This window comes from Delphinapterus leucas, chromosome 9 (genome assembly GCF_059928025.1).
Source record: "Delphinapterus leucas isolate spDelLeu-1000000601 "Yukka" chromosome 9, BTC_Dleu_Yukka2, whole genome shotgun sequence".
Lineage (NCBI taxonomy): Eukaryota > Metazoa > Chordata > Mammalia > Artiodactyla > Monodontidae > Delphinapterus > Delphinapterus leucas.
The window spans coordinates 88,779,209-88,795,376 of NC_143137.1; the positions used below are offsets into that span (position 1 = coordinate 88,779,209).

General features: G+C 37.5%; 1 protein-coding gene across 4 annotated transcripts in view; it reads right to left on the reverse strand.

Annotated features, from left to right (window-relative positions):
* Positions 1–4,651: 4,651 nt before the first annotated feature.
* Positions 4,652–16,168, reverse strand: part of NAMPT (nicotinamide phosphoribosyltransferase) — a 40,434-nt gene continuing 28,917 nt past the window's right edge. For all 4 annotated transcript variants that reach the window (XM_030761467.2, XM_089917810.1, XM_089917811.1 and 1 more), the window contains 3 exons: positions 13,015–13,155; positions 11,704–11,838; positions 4,652–6,308 (listed from right to left, as the gene is read on the reverse strand). In XM_030761467.2, coding sequence (XP_030617327.1) covers positions 6,198–6,308; positions 11,704–11,838; positions 13,015–13,155 — 387 coding nt within the window. In that variant the 3' untranslated portion in view covers positions 4,652–6,197. The remainder of the gene's footprint in view (positions 6,309–11,703; positions 11,839–13,014; positions 13,156–16,168) is intronic.

Sequence of the window (16,168 nt, forward strand, 5' to 3'; positions counted from 1 at the left end):
GAAGAAGAGCCCCAGAGAGAGAAGGCACCCGAACTGTTCCAGCACAAGATGAAGCAGTTTCAAGGACTGAATTACTAACAGTGGCAAATGCAGGGGAGAGCCTCCGGTGAGATAAGAACTAAACATATTCGTTTGACAATCAAGAGGCGTCTGTTTTGTTTAATGAGGGATGAGAACCAGATGGGAGATGAACAGCAAGTGAGGCAGTGAATGGAGAGGAAGTGTACACAGAGTTTGGATATGAAAGGGAGAAGGGCGACTAAACTGGTGCTATCAAGGGAGTGACTTTTTCTTTTTAAGGACTGGAGAAACAGGAACATGTTTGTTGGCTGAGGAGGAAGGACTAGAAAGGGAGAGGATGAAGATTAAGAGTTGTTTTTTCCCAGGCTCAGAGTTCAGGCTACTTAGGAAGAGCTAAAAAGAACTAAATTCGTAGTCAATCCATCAGGAGGGCTCCTCAGCCCAACAGCTGATCCATCCATCTTAATAAAAACTGCAGAACGTCTTCCCTAGTTTACCTCAAAGAAGTAACAGCTCAGTAGGCAATTATAATAATTAGATAAGAAAATAAAGTAAGTCAGGATAACTATATTTTTAATAGTATTTTGCTGCCAACCAAAGAAAGATGCTTCTTTGGGATGAACGTAAATCAATGTAAACCAAAATTGTATTTTTCTGCAAAGATTATGCTATAAACTGGTAGAAAAGTCAATTGACAGCTTATTCTACTCGCCAAGAGAACAGTATGAGCCCTGAAAAGTGGTAAAAAGATCCCTTGTGAATATACCAACTAAGTCACCAAGAGTCCTGTATATACCAATAAGGCGAGGGGTCAGTCAGCCCACGTGAGAGCACGCAGGCAAAATTCTTGATTACCAAGGACCCATTTTCATGTTAGTTAAAAAAAATTTTGGTGAAGTTGGTAATTTGAGTGAGTCTAAAATTCCATTCAAGAATATATTTCTCTTTGCTGGAATAACAAATAAATAAGTTTTAATGGAATGAAGAACTGTGAACCAATTAAGATAGAGTTGTCTCTGGGGGGAATAAATAATAATTAGAGAAACTTTTGAATAACCTGAATAAGAATAAGAGGTGACCGATTTTAACTGGTGCAGAATGCTTTGGCTGGTTTCTTTAAAAAAGAAAATGTAACTCTTAAAACATTAAAAACAAAAATTCAAAAATGTATTTAAAGGCTGGAACACTGGGGCCGATGTCAGTTGAAAGGGGGTGCTGCAGCAAGCTAGCAAAACCAAGAAATTTTAAACCGAGATCATTCCTTCCTTCCGTCTATTCATTAACTCAACAAATAGTGCTTAAGCATCTGGTAAAGGACATCAAGCCTTTGGCAATACACAAAGCACTTTTTAATCAGTTTGTTACTCGTCCACGCATGTTTGGACCCTTCCAGGAGGCAGAGCTCCTCCTCTTGCAGGCTTGCCTGCGTCAGCGGTCTCCACTGCCTGATCCCTTTGAGGCTCACACCCCTCCTTGTTGCTGCCCCCTGCTCCCTTCCCTTCATTCACTGAACACACTGCCACCTGACTTAGTTTTCCTCTCCACTACGACTCTGGATGATCTTAATGTCCACCCGTCCAACCCACTTGTCTTTTTAGGCTTTGTGATCTTGTTTTGTCTCCAGTGATCTTCCTTAACTTCATGTAGCCACTGCAAGGTCACGCCTTGGATCGTACTACACCACGAACTTGCTCTTCTCATATCACTAATCCAAGCATCCTGGTCTCAGGCTAGCATTTTCTGTCCTTCCCAAGCTGCTTGCTCAACAACTCCCAGTAGATCAGAGCTGTCGTCAGACTGTCCATTGGGCTGTCTACTGTCTTCCCAACACTGTGTGTTGCCTTCACGTCCTTACCTATTCAGTTTAAGTACCGTAGGACCCTTTTTCAACAACTCAATTTTAATAATTATTCAGTTATTGTCCTTTGTTCTAGTCAGACTTATCTGGCAAAACTCCAAGTTATCTCTATTTTCTGCGCGTCTGTACCTAGGCATCAGGGTGTTACTAGGGAGGGCAACAAAAATAAAACCACAAGAGGCAAACTTTCAGTGTAGTTCTCGATCACCAACTAGTTGGGGAACTACAGAATGGTGTGGAGGACCCAACACCTCTGGGCACTTTACTCTCCACAATAACTGTTTTAAAACTTGCATTTTCAACCATCTGCCCTGGTCTCAAATTTCAGAGAAAACCAAAGCCTGCATACGCACTAGCCTCTCCTTTCTTCTAGATTAAAAGCACTCTGTCCATCGGAAGCCAATCCTTTGGACCCCATCCTCCTCCACCTTCTTTGGAACCCAGTACCATGCTGATTCCTTAGACTCTCTGGTCTTCCACTTCTCCCTTTTTCCTGGGTCCTTCTCAGAGATAAAGCAGTACCTAAAAAGGGAAAGGGAGACACACTGTTGCCTCATTCTCTCCTCCTTCACACTTCCAACATTTGGGAGCTGTGCAAGGGTAGCTTCTTTCTGACATCTACCTCCTCTACTACCTGGAAGGGCATGTCTCTAAGCTGCCAGTTATTTCCAGGAGGTGAAATCCAATAGATGCTTTCAAATCCTTCACTCTACTTGATTTCTCAGCAGTATTCAACACCTGTGCAAAAAAAAAAAAAAAAGGCCCTTCCCTGGGCTTCCATGACTTTCCTCCTCCTGGTTTTCCTTTCATTTCTTTAGCTACTGCTTGTCAGTCTCCTTTGCCTGCTTATCTGCCACTTAAAACTTTTGAGAGGGCCTATGGTGTTGCCCTGGGCCCTCTCTTCTTTATAGCAGAGATCCGCACATTTTTTTTTTCTTTAAAGGGCCATATAATAAATTATTCTAGGCTTTGCAGGCCATAAGGTCTGTCACAACCACTCAACTCTGCCACTGTGACGTGAAAGCAGCCATGAACAATAGTTTAACTAATCGACATGGCTCTGTTCCAATAAAACTTTATTTACAAAAACAGATGGTGGGTTGGATTTGGCCTATAGCCTGTGGTTTGCCATGCCATACTCTATACTCTGCCTAGAGAAGCATCCTCTCTTGAGTCTCCAATGACCATCTATACATCACATTCATATCCAAATCAGTATCTCCAGCTACCTAAAATCCACATTTAAATGTCTCAAAGGCATCTCAAATCTTACCTGAGGAATTGTGCTCTTTGCCCCCAAATCTGATCTTCCTCCAGTGTCCTTAGTAAAAGGCACTGCCATAGAGTGCACAAGGCAGAAAGTAAGGCATCCTAGATGTTTCTCCCTCTTTCATTCTCTAATTCTTTGAACTGGAAGAATACCTAAAAAAGGTAACTCTGTAAATGCCATTATTTGAAGCACACAGTCAAATTTAACATTTCACTAATAGAGCTAAACTTTATTTCCATGTTTATTACATGTTTATCTTTGATGTTGAATACATATTAGATTGATTTAACATACAACTTGGGAGAAAAGCTGACATTCTCCATTAGATGGGTTAAAAAGGAATGTAAAACTACAAAATACTTGTTTAAGTTTGAATTCTAAATTATGGCAAACAGAACAATAATTACCTTGCCATTTTTCTCTTTCTAGTTTTCCAAGATGGATTTCATTATAAAATGTTTTTCATAACAATTTATTTCAAGAAAGGAAACAAGGGATAATCATTAAAACCATTTTACTTTAAGTATAGAGTACAAATAAAGAGTCTTAACGCAGAACTCCTATCTCCTATTTAAAATACAAATAATACTTCAGGATATTATGAACTGAGGGGGACTGACTATTGTAAACTGCAAATCTAATGACTTGAGCAAACCCACACATGCCATTTGCTTTTGTCTGCAAGAGTCAGGCTAATTTAAGGGTGACACAACAGAGTTCTATTTGATATCTATGTCACCCAGTTTCTACTCAGAATGGGGATGGCCAAATACTAAGTGCTTACGTGATGGAGATTCAGGATTAATCGATTCCAAGTGGCTAAGAGCTAAGAGAGTTAATCATTCCATCCCCCAATCTATGGCCATGTACAAATGTACAGATTTTAGCATTCACTGAAAGTTTTAAAATAAAACTCCTCTAGATACTCTGAAACGGCTGAAATTCACAGTGTATAAAGACTGTTATCTGCAGTATAATTGCAGTGTTTCAGCAAAATCAAAATTATGGGTGGTTATCAAAGTTGTTATTGGTAATAGTTTCTTTTTCTTCTCTATAAGCCCCTTAGCATATTTTGTGAAGAAAGGTGTGTCCTTAATACTCCTACTCTTTACTTAGATTTAAAAAATAATAAATCAGCTTAAAATTATTTTCTACCAGGGATTACAGGATGAAAACTCTTACTAGAAGTGTGAATGATGCCTACTGTTCTCATTAGACAGGCGTTTAGAATCATCGGCGAAATCCCATATTCTTCTTAATAATAATGCTTATAAAAGATGTTTAATAACGATAACTCGCTTCTAATTAGATTACTCTAGTGATAAAATATTTTCTCATGTAACTGTTTAGGCCAAATGATTTATGGCTTTTCCATTTTTAAAATTTCACTTTTAATGTCATGTTGTTAAAGCTTTTCTAAATACTCCTCTAATATCAGATTCTTAAATGAGAAAAGACAAAAGAGCGAAAAACTCTGTCTCAAGGCACACTCCTTTTCTTACAACAGGGTTGACACACTTTTCTGTAAAGGGCCAGATAATAAACATTTCAGGCTTTGTGGGTCACAGGGTCACTACTGCAATGACTCAAGTTCTGTTGTTCTTGTGAGAAAGCAGCCATAGACAATATGTATTTACAGAAAGAGTAGTCCGAATTTGGCCTGCAGGCCACAGCTGGCCAATCTCTGCCGTAGAACAGAAAGGACATCTAAAAAATCCTGGTCTCTAGTCCAATGTGATGACTGACTCAGAATCTAGCAGTTTAATCACTCTAGAACACGTTGATGTTGAACACCGAATTTAGCCAACTTTCTGCTTCTGGTTCAGATTATTCAAACTCATGTCATCATGCTTTTCATTTGGGATAATTTATCTTCATTTAAGAACTTGCCTGAGCATTATTTATTGAGGGATTCAGTTTAAAATTAATAAATGATGTCCATAAAATTGAATATCCAATTTAATTTTTGAAAAAAATGAAAAATATAACAGAATCAAAACATTAAAAATAAGTACACTCACTACCCATTCCAGTAATTCATTTAAGTCATATCAACTATAGAATAGGAAAAATAAATTCAGAAGTGTAATTACTTTAAAATACACTGCTTCCATTTCTGTCAATATTTTACATTTATGTATATATTCTAGAGTGTAAGCAGAAATTCTCTCTAAAAATCTCCTTAAAATCTTGAGGTGCATATTAGAGCCACAGGCAATATCTGACATATAAAATTGCAGTACAGGCCTTTCAAATTTGGCATTTCACTGTACAATACAATGACCAACGTGTATAATCACTGTACAGTGCCTAGACATTCCAGTAAGAACCATTATTTTCTTTACTGTAGAATGATTAATACATATTCTACACGGGGCAGTGAGGTTTAGTAATTCTATTGGGTATGTCCTGACATAATTTTCAAATTGTACAATAAAACAAACAGCTTTGTTAAGGCCATGTTTTATTTGCTGATTAATGGACAAAAGGCAATGTAATTTATTTTCAAGTATTTTCTTGAAAGTCTGTGCTCATAAAAATCATGAAAAGTTGGAAAGACTGTTAAATCACTGAAACTTTAAATATATCTTACACAATCTTGTTTGTACAAAAATACAAGTTAAATATAAACATAAAGCAATCATGATAATTTTATGCAAATCTGTTTTATGTGATCTTCAGTTATATATAAAAGTTTCTTGGTTCTGTTTGTGAAAAGATCAATACCAGATTGAATTACTATCTATTGGCAAAGGGCCCTAAAAAGCTTACTTTAGCAATTATCTTTTACATGGTTAAGAGCATTTCCTAATTTGAGATCACCTAAACACTGGAAAAAAGAAAAAATGAAAAGGGCAGTATGTCCATAAACCAACAAATAATGTGGCTGTAATGTATCATAAAACACAAAGAAACCCCACACATCTGTACAATAAACATTATGTATTACATACTCACACACACAGGTGTATACGTGTGTGCATGCACGTAAACACACACACACGCACACGCAGGCACGCACACACATACCCAGTCATAAAACAAAGCTTAATGAGGTGTTGCTTCCAGTTCGATATTCAGCTGTGCATTTTTTCTTACTTCATCAAATGAATAGCTTTTTGTCACCTTCCCATTCTTGAAGACAGTATGGAGAAGATCCTGCACAAATATAATAATATTAAAGTTTAATGATATTAGACTATCAAACAAAATTCTTAAGTAATGCTTTGATGAATGAGGTTAGTCAAATACACAGAGATGTTGATATTGTTCAAATTATGAAATGATTTTATTCACAAAGAATGCTGGTAGAGCAGGCATGATCTAAAATGGGATGTAGAGATATTTAACTTTTATGGAAAGGAATGATCTGAGTAGTACATTCTTAAAACAGTTTTCCTTAAAGGAAAAATGAAAAAACCTAGTTGACCCATCTCCTTTTTTTCAGGTGGAAGATGCTTACTGCTTTGGTTGCCCAGAAGAACTATGGCTGTCACTGATAAGCATGACTGACAGATCGGCAAGGAAAGCCTGCCAGACCTTCCCTCGTTCCTAGCCAAGACTCAACACCGATTAAACTTCTCAATTTGGAATTTACTAAACTTTCTAATCACGAGTTTTGGCCTTAAAGAAGCAAGCAAGCAAACAAAGCCAACACTGAAAACAAGCAACCAAACCCAGAAGAGAAACATAAATTGATTTCTTGACTAATGCACAGCCACTGATTTTAAAAACTCTGTGTATATTCCGGAAGTCACTGATACGTGTAATCCATTTGATCCACACAAGGATAAAACAAAGACAAATTAAGAGAATTAGGACTGAATTCCCTTTCGAGTCTGGTAAAGCCATCCCTGTCTCACTAAGGAATTATCTGCCTCTAGTTTCTCCTGAAAAATCCACAGAAGTAATCTACTATGCCGAAGTTTTCCATCTCATCGGAAGGTGAGGAGCATACAATGTTATCTAACATTTTTGTCATTATGTTGTTTCCTTTTTATCCTAAGTTTTATTTTTTATTTAAAATTTTTTTTATTGAGGTATAGTTGATTTACAATATTAGTTTCAGGTGTACAACATAATGATTTATTATTTTTAGATTATAATCCACTTAAAATTATTATAAAATATTGGCTATATTCCCTGTGATGTACAGTATGTGTAGTTTTTTTTTTTCTTTTTTTTTTTGCAGTACGTGGGCCTCTCACTGTTGTGGCCTCTCCCGTCGCGGAACGCGTAGGCTCAGCAGCCATGGCTCATGGGCCCAGCCGCTCCGCGGCATGTGGGATCCTCCCGGACCACGGCACGAACCCATGTCCCCTGCCTCCGCAGGCGGACTCTCAACCACTGCGCCACCAGGGAAGCCCATGTAGCTTATTTATTTTATACACAGTAGTTTGTACCTCTTACTCCCCTACCCTGCCCCTCCTCGCTTCCCTCTCCCCACTGGTAAACACTAATTTGTTGTCTGTATCTGTAAGACTGTTTCTGTTTTGTTATATTCATTTGTTTTATTTTTTAGATTCCACATACAAGTAATAACATATGGTATTTGTCTTTCTCTGTCTGACTTATTTCACATAGCATAATACCCTCCAGGTCCATCCATGTTGTTGCAAATGGCAAAATTTCCTTTTTTTTTTAATGGCTGAGTAATATTCCATTGTATATATGTGCCACATTTTCTTTATCCATTCATCTGTTGATGGACACTTAGGTTGCTTCTGTATCTTGGCTATTGTAAAGAATGCTGCTGTGAACATTGGGGTGTATATAGGTTTCAAATGAATGTTTTCATTTTCTTTGAATATATACCCATGAGTGGCATTGCTGGGTCGTATGGCAACTCTATTTTTAGTTTTTTGAGGAATCTCCATACTGTCCTCCCTAGTGGCTGTATCAATTTACACTCCCACCAACAAGGTAAGAGGGTTCTCTTTTCTCCACACCCTCTCCAGCATTTGTTATTTGTAGACTTTTTGATGATGACCATTTATTCTGACAGGTGTGAGGTGAAACCTCATTGTGGTTTCGATGTGCATTTCTCTAATAATTAGCAATGCTGAGCATCTTTTCATGTGCCTGTTAGCCATCTGGATGTCTTCTGTGGAAAGATGTCTCTTCAGTCCTGCCCATTTTTAGATTGGATTGGCTTTTTTGATATTACGTTACATTAGCTTTTTGGATATTTTGGATATTAACCCCTTGCTGGTCATATCATTTGTAAATATTTTTCCCATCAATGTAGGCTGTCTTTTTGTTTCATTGACGGTTTCCTTTGCTGTGCCAAAACTTTTAATTAGGCCCCATTTGTTTATTTTTGCTTTTATTTCTTTTGCCTTGGGAGACTAAGAAAATACTACTATGATTTATGTCAGAGTGCTTCGCCTATGTTCTTTTCTAGGAGTTTCACGGTATCATGTCTTACATTTAGGCTCATTACTGCTTTTGACACATTTTATATCTTTTTTGTTTTGTGTATCCCTGAACTACTTATAGGTGATTTTACTGTTTGTCTTTTAAACTTCCTTAGTATATGCTTGATTTGCTACCTTTACTATATAACTGCCTTTACTGATGAGGTACTTCCTTTTGTAATTATCATGTTTACTCCTATTAACATTTCTTATAAAGCTGGCTTGGCGTTTAGCTTTTGGTTGTCTGTAAAACTTTTGATATCTTCAAATCTGAATGAAAACCTTGCCAGGTAGAGAGTATTCTGGGTTGTAGGTTTCACCCTGTCATCACTTTAAATATATTGTACCATCCCTCTGGCCAGCAGACTTTCTGCTGAAAAGTCAGATTATACAGCCTTATTAGAGTTCCCTTGTAAGTTGTTGCTTTTCCCTTGCTGCTTTTAACAATCTAATTACAGTGTTTCTTGGTGTGGTCCTCTTTGGATTTGATCCTTTTGGGGCTCTCTGTGCTTCCCCTTCCCAGGTTAGGGAAGTTTTCAGCTACTGTGTCTTCAAATATGTTCTCTGCCCCTTTCTCTCTTCCTTCTGAGACTACTACAATGCAAATGTTAGTTGCTTGATGTTGTACTAGAGGTGTCTTAAACTGTTCTCATTTTTTTTAATTCCTTATTCTCTTTAGCTTAAGTGATTTCCATTACTTTGTCTTCCAGTTCACTGATCCATTCCTCTGTATCATTTCATCCGTTGATTCCTTCTAGTATATTTTTAATTTCAGTTATTGTATTCTTAATCTCTGGTTCTTTATATTTTCTGACTTTTTGTTACAAACTTCTATACTCTCACTCTGGTTAGCCTGTCTTTTCATGAGTTCTTTGATCATTTTTAAGATCATTATCTTGAACTCTTGTACGTGGTAGGCTGGTTATGTTTTCTGACCTTTGAGAAGTTGCCTTTTGTAGAACTCCTCTGTGTCCCAGCAGTGAATCCCTTCTGGTCACCAGAGCTATATGCTGCTCTAGGGCTCCTCCTATGCGGGTTGCTTGGGTCCTTCTGTTGTGGAAGACTGACTACAGCAGGCAGTCTGGTAGATGCGGCTGGCCCCCAGTCTCGTTGGTTGCCAGGCCTTGTGTGTAGACTGCTTGCGGCTGGTTGGTGGGGCTGAGTTATAAGGCTGCTAGCTGTGGAACCCTGGGGGGGTCCCGGGGCTAGTGTCAGCCCACTGCTGAGCAGAGCCAAGTCCTGAGGGCTGGTGTCAGACTGCTGGTAGGTAGGGTCAGTTGCTAACAGCTGGCTGTGGGGTCCAGGGTGTCCTGAAGCTTGTGTTGGCTTGCTAGTGAGTGGGGCTGGATCCAAGAGCAGCTAGCTGAGGGGCCCAAGGTGTCTCCAAGGTCAGCTACTGGGTCTGACTCAGGCTCCTTTCAGACTACTGCTTCTGCCCTGCGTCTCAAAGCATGCGTAAGTTTGTGTGTGCCCTTTAAGAGTAGAGTCTCTATTTCCCACAGCCCCCTGGGTGTCCCGAAATAAGCCCTGCTGGCTTATCTTCCTGGTGCAGGACCTGCCCCAGGCTGGAGAGGCTGAGGTGGAGCTCAGACCCCTCACTTCTTTGGAAGAACCTCTGAAATTATATTCTTCTCCTGTTGATGGGTTGCCCACTTGCAGGTGTGGGTCTTGACTATACTCTGACTCTGCCCCTCTCACCTGCCTCGTCATAGTTCCTTCCTTATAGCTTTAGTTGCAGATCTTTTCTGGTAGATTCTGGTCTTCCTCGTCAGTATTTGCTCTGTAAATAGCTGTAATTTTGGTGTGCCCGTGAGAGGAGGTGAGCTCAGGGTCTTCCCACTCCACCATCTTGAAACAATCTTATCTGTCCTTGTGTTGCTTCAAATCACACTGCTCTTGCTGTGACATTTTCTTTATAAATTTAACTTTAATCTATTGAGGAAAGGTGGTTCCTATTAAATCAAAAGGTCTAGATGATCATAAATTGATTAGTGACTCAAATGTTCTCGAGTATCATTCACATACTCTTAAAGTCTTGGCAGTACAAGAGTTAAGTGAAGGCTATGCAAAGAACTGCGTAACAGGCTATATAAAGGAATCTAATTCTGAAAGTTTTAGGGACTTATACATATTTTTCATTAAACAGAAAAATCATATTGTATTAATTCTGGCTCAAAATCTTAAAAGAATATAATAAAAGTAACATAAGCAAAATATGTGATGTGGTATAAAGGATCAAAAGTTAAAAACATCTAAAGTAATAAGTGTATTTATGTTTAGTGTAAACCCTCCTCTGAGAATATGAATATTCATAGGTAATTTTCCTCTAAAAAAGAGTATTTTCTTTTTCAATCTGGTGGCTTAAAAACAAATTTTATAACTATTGAGTTCAGGAATATAAGTGTACTTTTGTATGCTAACGAGCATAGAGACTACTTTAGCAAACTATACATGTTTCTAGTTTGGTTGACTAAAATCAGAAAACTTGGTTAAGTCTAGGTTTCACCATTTATTAGTTATATAATCTGAATCAAGTCTCACTGTTTTCACATCTTACACTACTAAGATAACGTAACTTGCCTTTTTTAGTCATTAGAGCTGCTGGGAGAATCAAATGAGACTAAAGAAAACCATCTGAACTGGATTCTATTGTTTTGAAAAAGGGAATTGTCTTTAACAACATTTTAGAATTTGGATAGCCCTTCTTTTATCTAATAAAATTACCAAAGTTTTACTATAACATAAATAGCTATGAGCAGTCTAAGAAGAACATCCTTTAAGTATTCTTAACTATTCCCGTTCAGAAACGATTCACTGCTAATTGGCAATGAGAGTAAGATCAAATATATGCAAACTCACTGAAGCTCATCAATCACTCCCTGCTGATCACTATGTAGAAAAACCATAATTTTTTTTGGAATGTTACGAAATATTTCACCCAATGTATGTAAAAGTCTCATATTTACTATCTAGCCATTTCTTGTTTTTCATCGTATTTTGGAAGGCTAGGTCAGCAACTGTAAACACTTTAAATAAAACATAAAAGCTTCCTTTCTTAATTTGAAGAGTCAACCTACTACTGTTTAAAAACCAAACCAAACCAAAAAAAAAAAACCCAAATCAGCATAGATACATACATGACCATATTCTTCAAGGTCTCCTTTTCCTTCCTCAAGTGTAACAAAATTCCCTGCTGGTGTCCTATGTAAAGATAATCGGCCCTTTTTGGACCTTTTGTTGGGATCAGCAACCGGGTCCTTGAAGACATTAATCTGGAATCCAAATTAAGAAAGTTGAAGAAATACAAGACTAATCATCACAAATGTTCACTCAACCCCCATTAAAAAAAAAAAAAGTGTGTACCTAATTTATATAAAGTTTAAGGCACTTTGTACGTATAATTAAACCAATCCACACCTGGCTTTTAGAGACAAGACTCTAGCCTGTTTTGGAGGACAGAGTCCTCTGTGATGAAGAAGGTATGAACAAAATCCAAATCTTGGATATCCTTTCTTACCAGTGTAGAATACTAATACTCCATCTGTAGTAAGTCTTTGAGGTTAACAATGTGACCCTTAAGGTATCTCCTTTTGTATTATGCCTTGCCCTTAAACTGATCTAAGTACAGCACATGTGTGTTACTGAAAAATCAATCTATGTCAACTCAATTATATAATCTGTGGCAAGGGAACAAGGAGTTTACTACGATAAAGCCTTTCCTATTTCATAACCTTTTCCCTTTTGTTACTTTTTATTCTATTACCTTGTTACTCTCAGAAGCAAAGAAGACCTAGAGGACCTAGAGCACAATGTTTCAGGATCAGAAAGGAAGAAGCAACTGGAGATGGCTATAAAAAGAGAAGCAGAAGAGGCAATCCCAGAACTCGCCAAAGAAAGATGGTGGTGAACTAAGGTAGGGAACCAACCCCTGTGTTCTTAGGATCCCCTACACACACCCTTTAATACACAGACTCTCAAGAGTTTATGAAGAGCTAGGGAGACTGTTGTTCAGCTGCTTGCAGCTTGGGTTCCCTTGTTTTAAGGCTACCAGAACATGATTCTAGTAACACAACTCACACGTCATAGTTCACCTTCCTAAAACATTCTTTGACAGTGTTTACATACGTGATGGCTAGGTTAGCTGACATTCTCGTTCAAATATGGTCAACTTTTTGATTCAAAGGTATATACTGAAGTAGTGGAAATGAATTGACCTGCATCATCTCTCTTAAATAATCTCTCATTTTCCCAAATCTCCATTTTTTTCTGAAGTCAAGTTATCACCCCCTGTCTCTTTTCCTTCTTTGTTTCTGCCTCAAGGTCAGGGGTACCTGACAATACAGTAACAGTTCAGGACCATATTATCCTTGGACTATTGTGTTCAATAAGTACATTCAACATACATACATAAATATTAACAACACAAGAGTAAAAGTTCAATGACATACCCCAAGGCCATTGGTTACAACATAACTACATTTAAAGGAACAATTCAGGAGATCTCTTGTTAACTTCTGTAGCAAAGCTCCACCAGAACCAAAGGAAACATTTTCTATGCTCCATTTTTTTTGCTTCATGCCTTCCACAATCTAGATTAAAAATAAGATATAAATAAATAAATTTAAGCCAAGTAATTTGGAAGAGGAAGGAGCTAATTATCCATGAGCCATATTGATGAATAAACCATCCAAAGCTGTTTTATAACACAGTAAATAATGAGATAAAAATAAGGTCTACACAAAGTTACATTCCACTCTTTTCTTTTAAAAGACCCACCAACCCCAAAAAAGGGCAGCCCAAGGGATAAGTGTAGAAGGAGGGGATTTCATTCAAAGTTCCTGAATTTGTGTTGTAGTCACAGTGATTGTGGTTTAGGTTGGGGGAACAGAGGAAATGAGAGGGAGAAAAATAATAGCTATAAATACCTAAGGTTACTTGAGTAAACTCTCATCTACCTCTCTCATCTACCTCTTGCAGTTACTGCCCAGATGTCAGTAGCACAAGCAATGGGCCTGGATGTTTGCCCCAAATTACTAGATTCTAGAAATGACACTCCTCATCACTAATAAATCTCAATACATGTTATCACATGTCATATGTAATGGGGCATTTAAAAGTCAACGGATATTGGTGGTAAAACAGTATAAAACACCCTCTCCTGCGTAACAGTTGAGACACTGGCAGTCATCTTACTCTGGCTGGTACTCCAGTGCCGTAAGCAAAATTATGAACTGACTGGGTGTTAAGATTTATCATTGGATCATTTTTGGGAGAATGATCATCTAAAAGCCAGAAAGAGAGACCTATATGAACAGAGAGTTCCAGCAACTAGAATAGTTCTTTCAAGGGACACATAATTTAAAAGTTACAATAATTTATTAATCTACATTATTATCAATATCATTTGTATTTCTTTTTCCTAAGCAGGACTTATTTACCTAGCATCTGTCTTCTTATTTAACATATTCCATCACTTTTATGGTAGAAGGTGGCAAATAAAATTTAATAACCATTTTTAATTTCATAAGAATAGTCGAAAGGAAGTAACTGGAAAGTCCCGTTTCATTTTATTTAAACAGAACTTTCAGAAGTGATCAGAAAATCGTAAGCAAGTTTAATAGTTTTAAGTGAATCGTTAATATAAATTTGCCATATTCCTCCCAATACCAAAAGTCTCAAACTGACCTTTTATTTTATCTATCCTTATTTTCAACCTTGCAAGACACAAATAGATAAACTCCAAGGACCTTCATCTTTTAACAAACCCACACTTAAAAAAAAAATCTCAGCCATCTAATTCTCCTGGTATATGTCAGGAATCAAGATGGAAACATATACAATTTATTTTAAAGTGATTCCTTAGGTTGTACATAAACCCAGTCTCATGTCTTTTATTACTATACCTGAACCCAAAAGTACTCAAGGGCCCTGAATTCAGATTTATTTTTCACTGAACTAACTGTAAACTAAGTATACTAAGTATAACTAAAATAATAATAAAAACCTTATAAGACAACACAAAATTAAGCCATGTTCTAAAAAGTGCATTTCAATACTGAAGAAATACAAGGAGTAGAACAAAAAAATGGGGGAGAAGAAATGGAAACAGATAAAGATGGAGGGTAAGGAGATTTGGGTAAAATATATAGAGAAAATAGTTTCAGAACTGTCACCTGATGTTAGGTAAGCCTCAGAAGCACAAGAAGGAGTAAATCGCAAAGAACAGTATCACCTAATGTCATATCTCTGTATTTTAGGACCAATAAGATATTCTTCCCATATAGCTTTGCCCAAAGTTGTGAAATTTAGACAATTTAAAGTTTAAGTGAATTTTTCTATTAATGTTACAGGAAATTATGGAATTAGAGTAAAAATTACTGTTTAAAAATATTTGCACATACAAATCAGAAGGAAATCTGACTAGACATAGCAAAAATGCTATATGAATTTCCTTTTCTTGCTTCTAAAGACTTACTTTGACCCACCTCCAGTATGAAGAAAGCAGGTAGCAGGTACTACCCCCTTTAGGTAATGAGCGCATCCGCATTAATACCAACTATTCATTCTCTGACCATTCTGTTTAAGGTTTCACCAATGCCAGAGAATATCTGTCTCAATATTTAACTTCTTGATCATGGAGTTTAAAAAAAAAAAAGTTCAAGTTCTGAACTGATTCTCAACTTTAAAAATGCATACACATTTTCAAAGTTTATTTAGAAAAACAAAAAGAAAACAAAAAGAAAAAAAGGAAAGCCAAAGAGCTTGGGAAGTTCAAATACCTGATGGAACAACCGAACTTAAAGAGCTGCCCCTAAGAACAAGTAAGGGTAGGTATAAGCAACGGGAAGCGCACTGGGCTAATGCGTATTCTGATATACAGTACCCTGCCCACATTTCTTCATCTGCAAGGGGGATAAGTATGTGTGAGGGTACCCGCTACAATGGAGGTATGCGTACTAGTTCTTAACTGATACCAAGGTCAGAAACCTTCAATTCAGCTGAGCGACAGGACAACTGCAATTAAACATGCCAGCTGAGATTTCTATGCTCAGGTCCTCTTCCTTGCTGCAGATTTTTCTTCTGTTACTTCCTTCCTTTTCACATCAAAGCCTTAGAAGAGCTGGGGAAGTTTCCACTTTTCTTAGGCAAGGCAGTTTGGGAGAGTTGGTAGAAGAAACCTCATTTCTGTTATTGCAAGACATCTATTCCAGACATCATTTTCAAACTCTAAATGCATATCGCCACAGAAGTACTGATAGTGATATGCAATAGTTCTTACTTTTATTTATTTAGTTTAATTTTTTTTTGTTTTTGGCCACTCTGTGCGGCATGTGCAATGTCCCCGACCAGGGGTGGAACCGTTGGCCCCTGCAGTGGAAGCATGGAGTCGTAAGCACTGGACTGCTGGGGAGGTCCCAATAGTTCTTACTTCTAAATGAATCTTTGGAAAACAAACTATTTATAATTTGGGTACTGACCTTAATCTAACCACACTGAACTCTTTCAAACAGAAAATTCCATCTGAAACTATATACATTAAAATTTCAGTGCTTTATAGTAGCTGACAGTCTACAGCGTGGTATCGCTGATAGTCTTTAATAC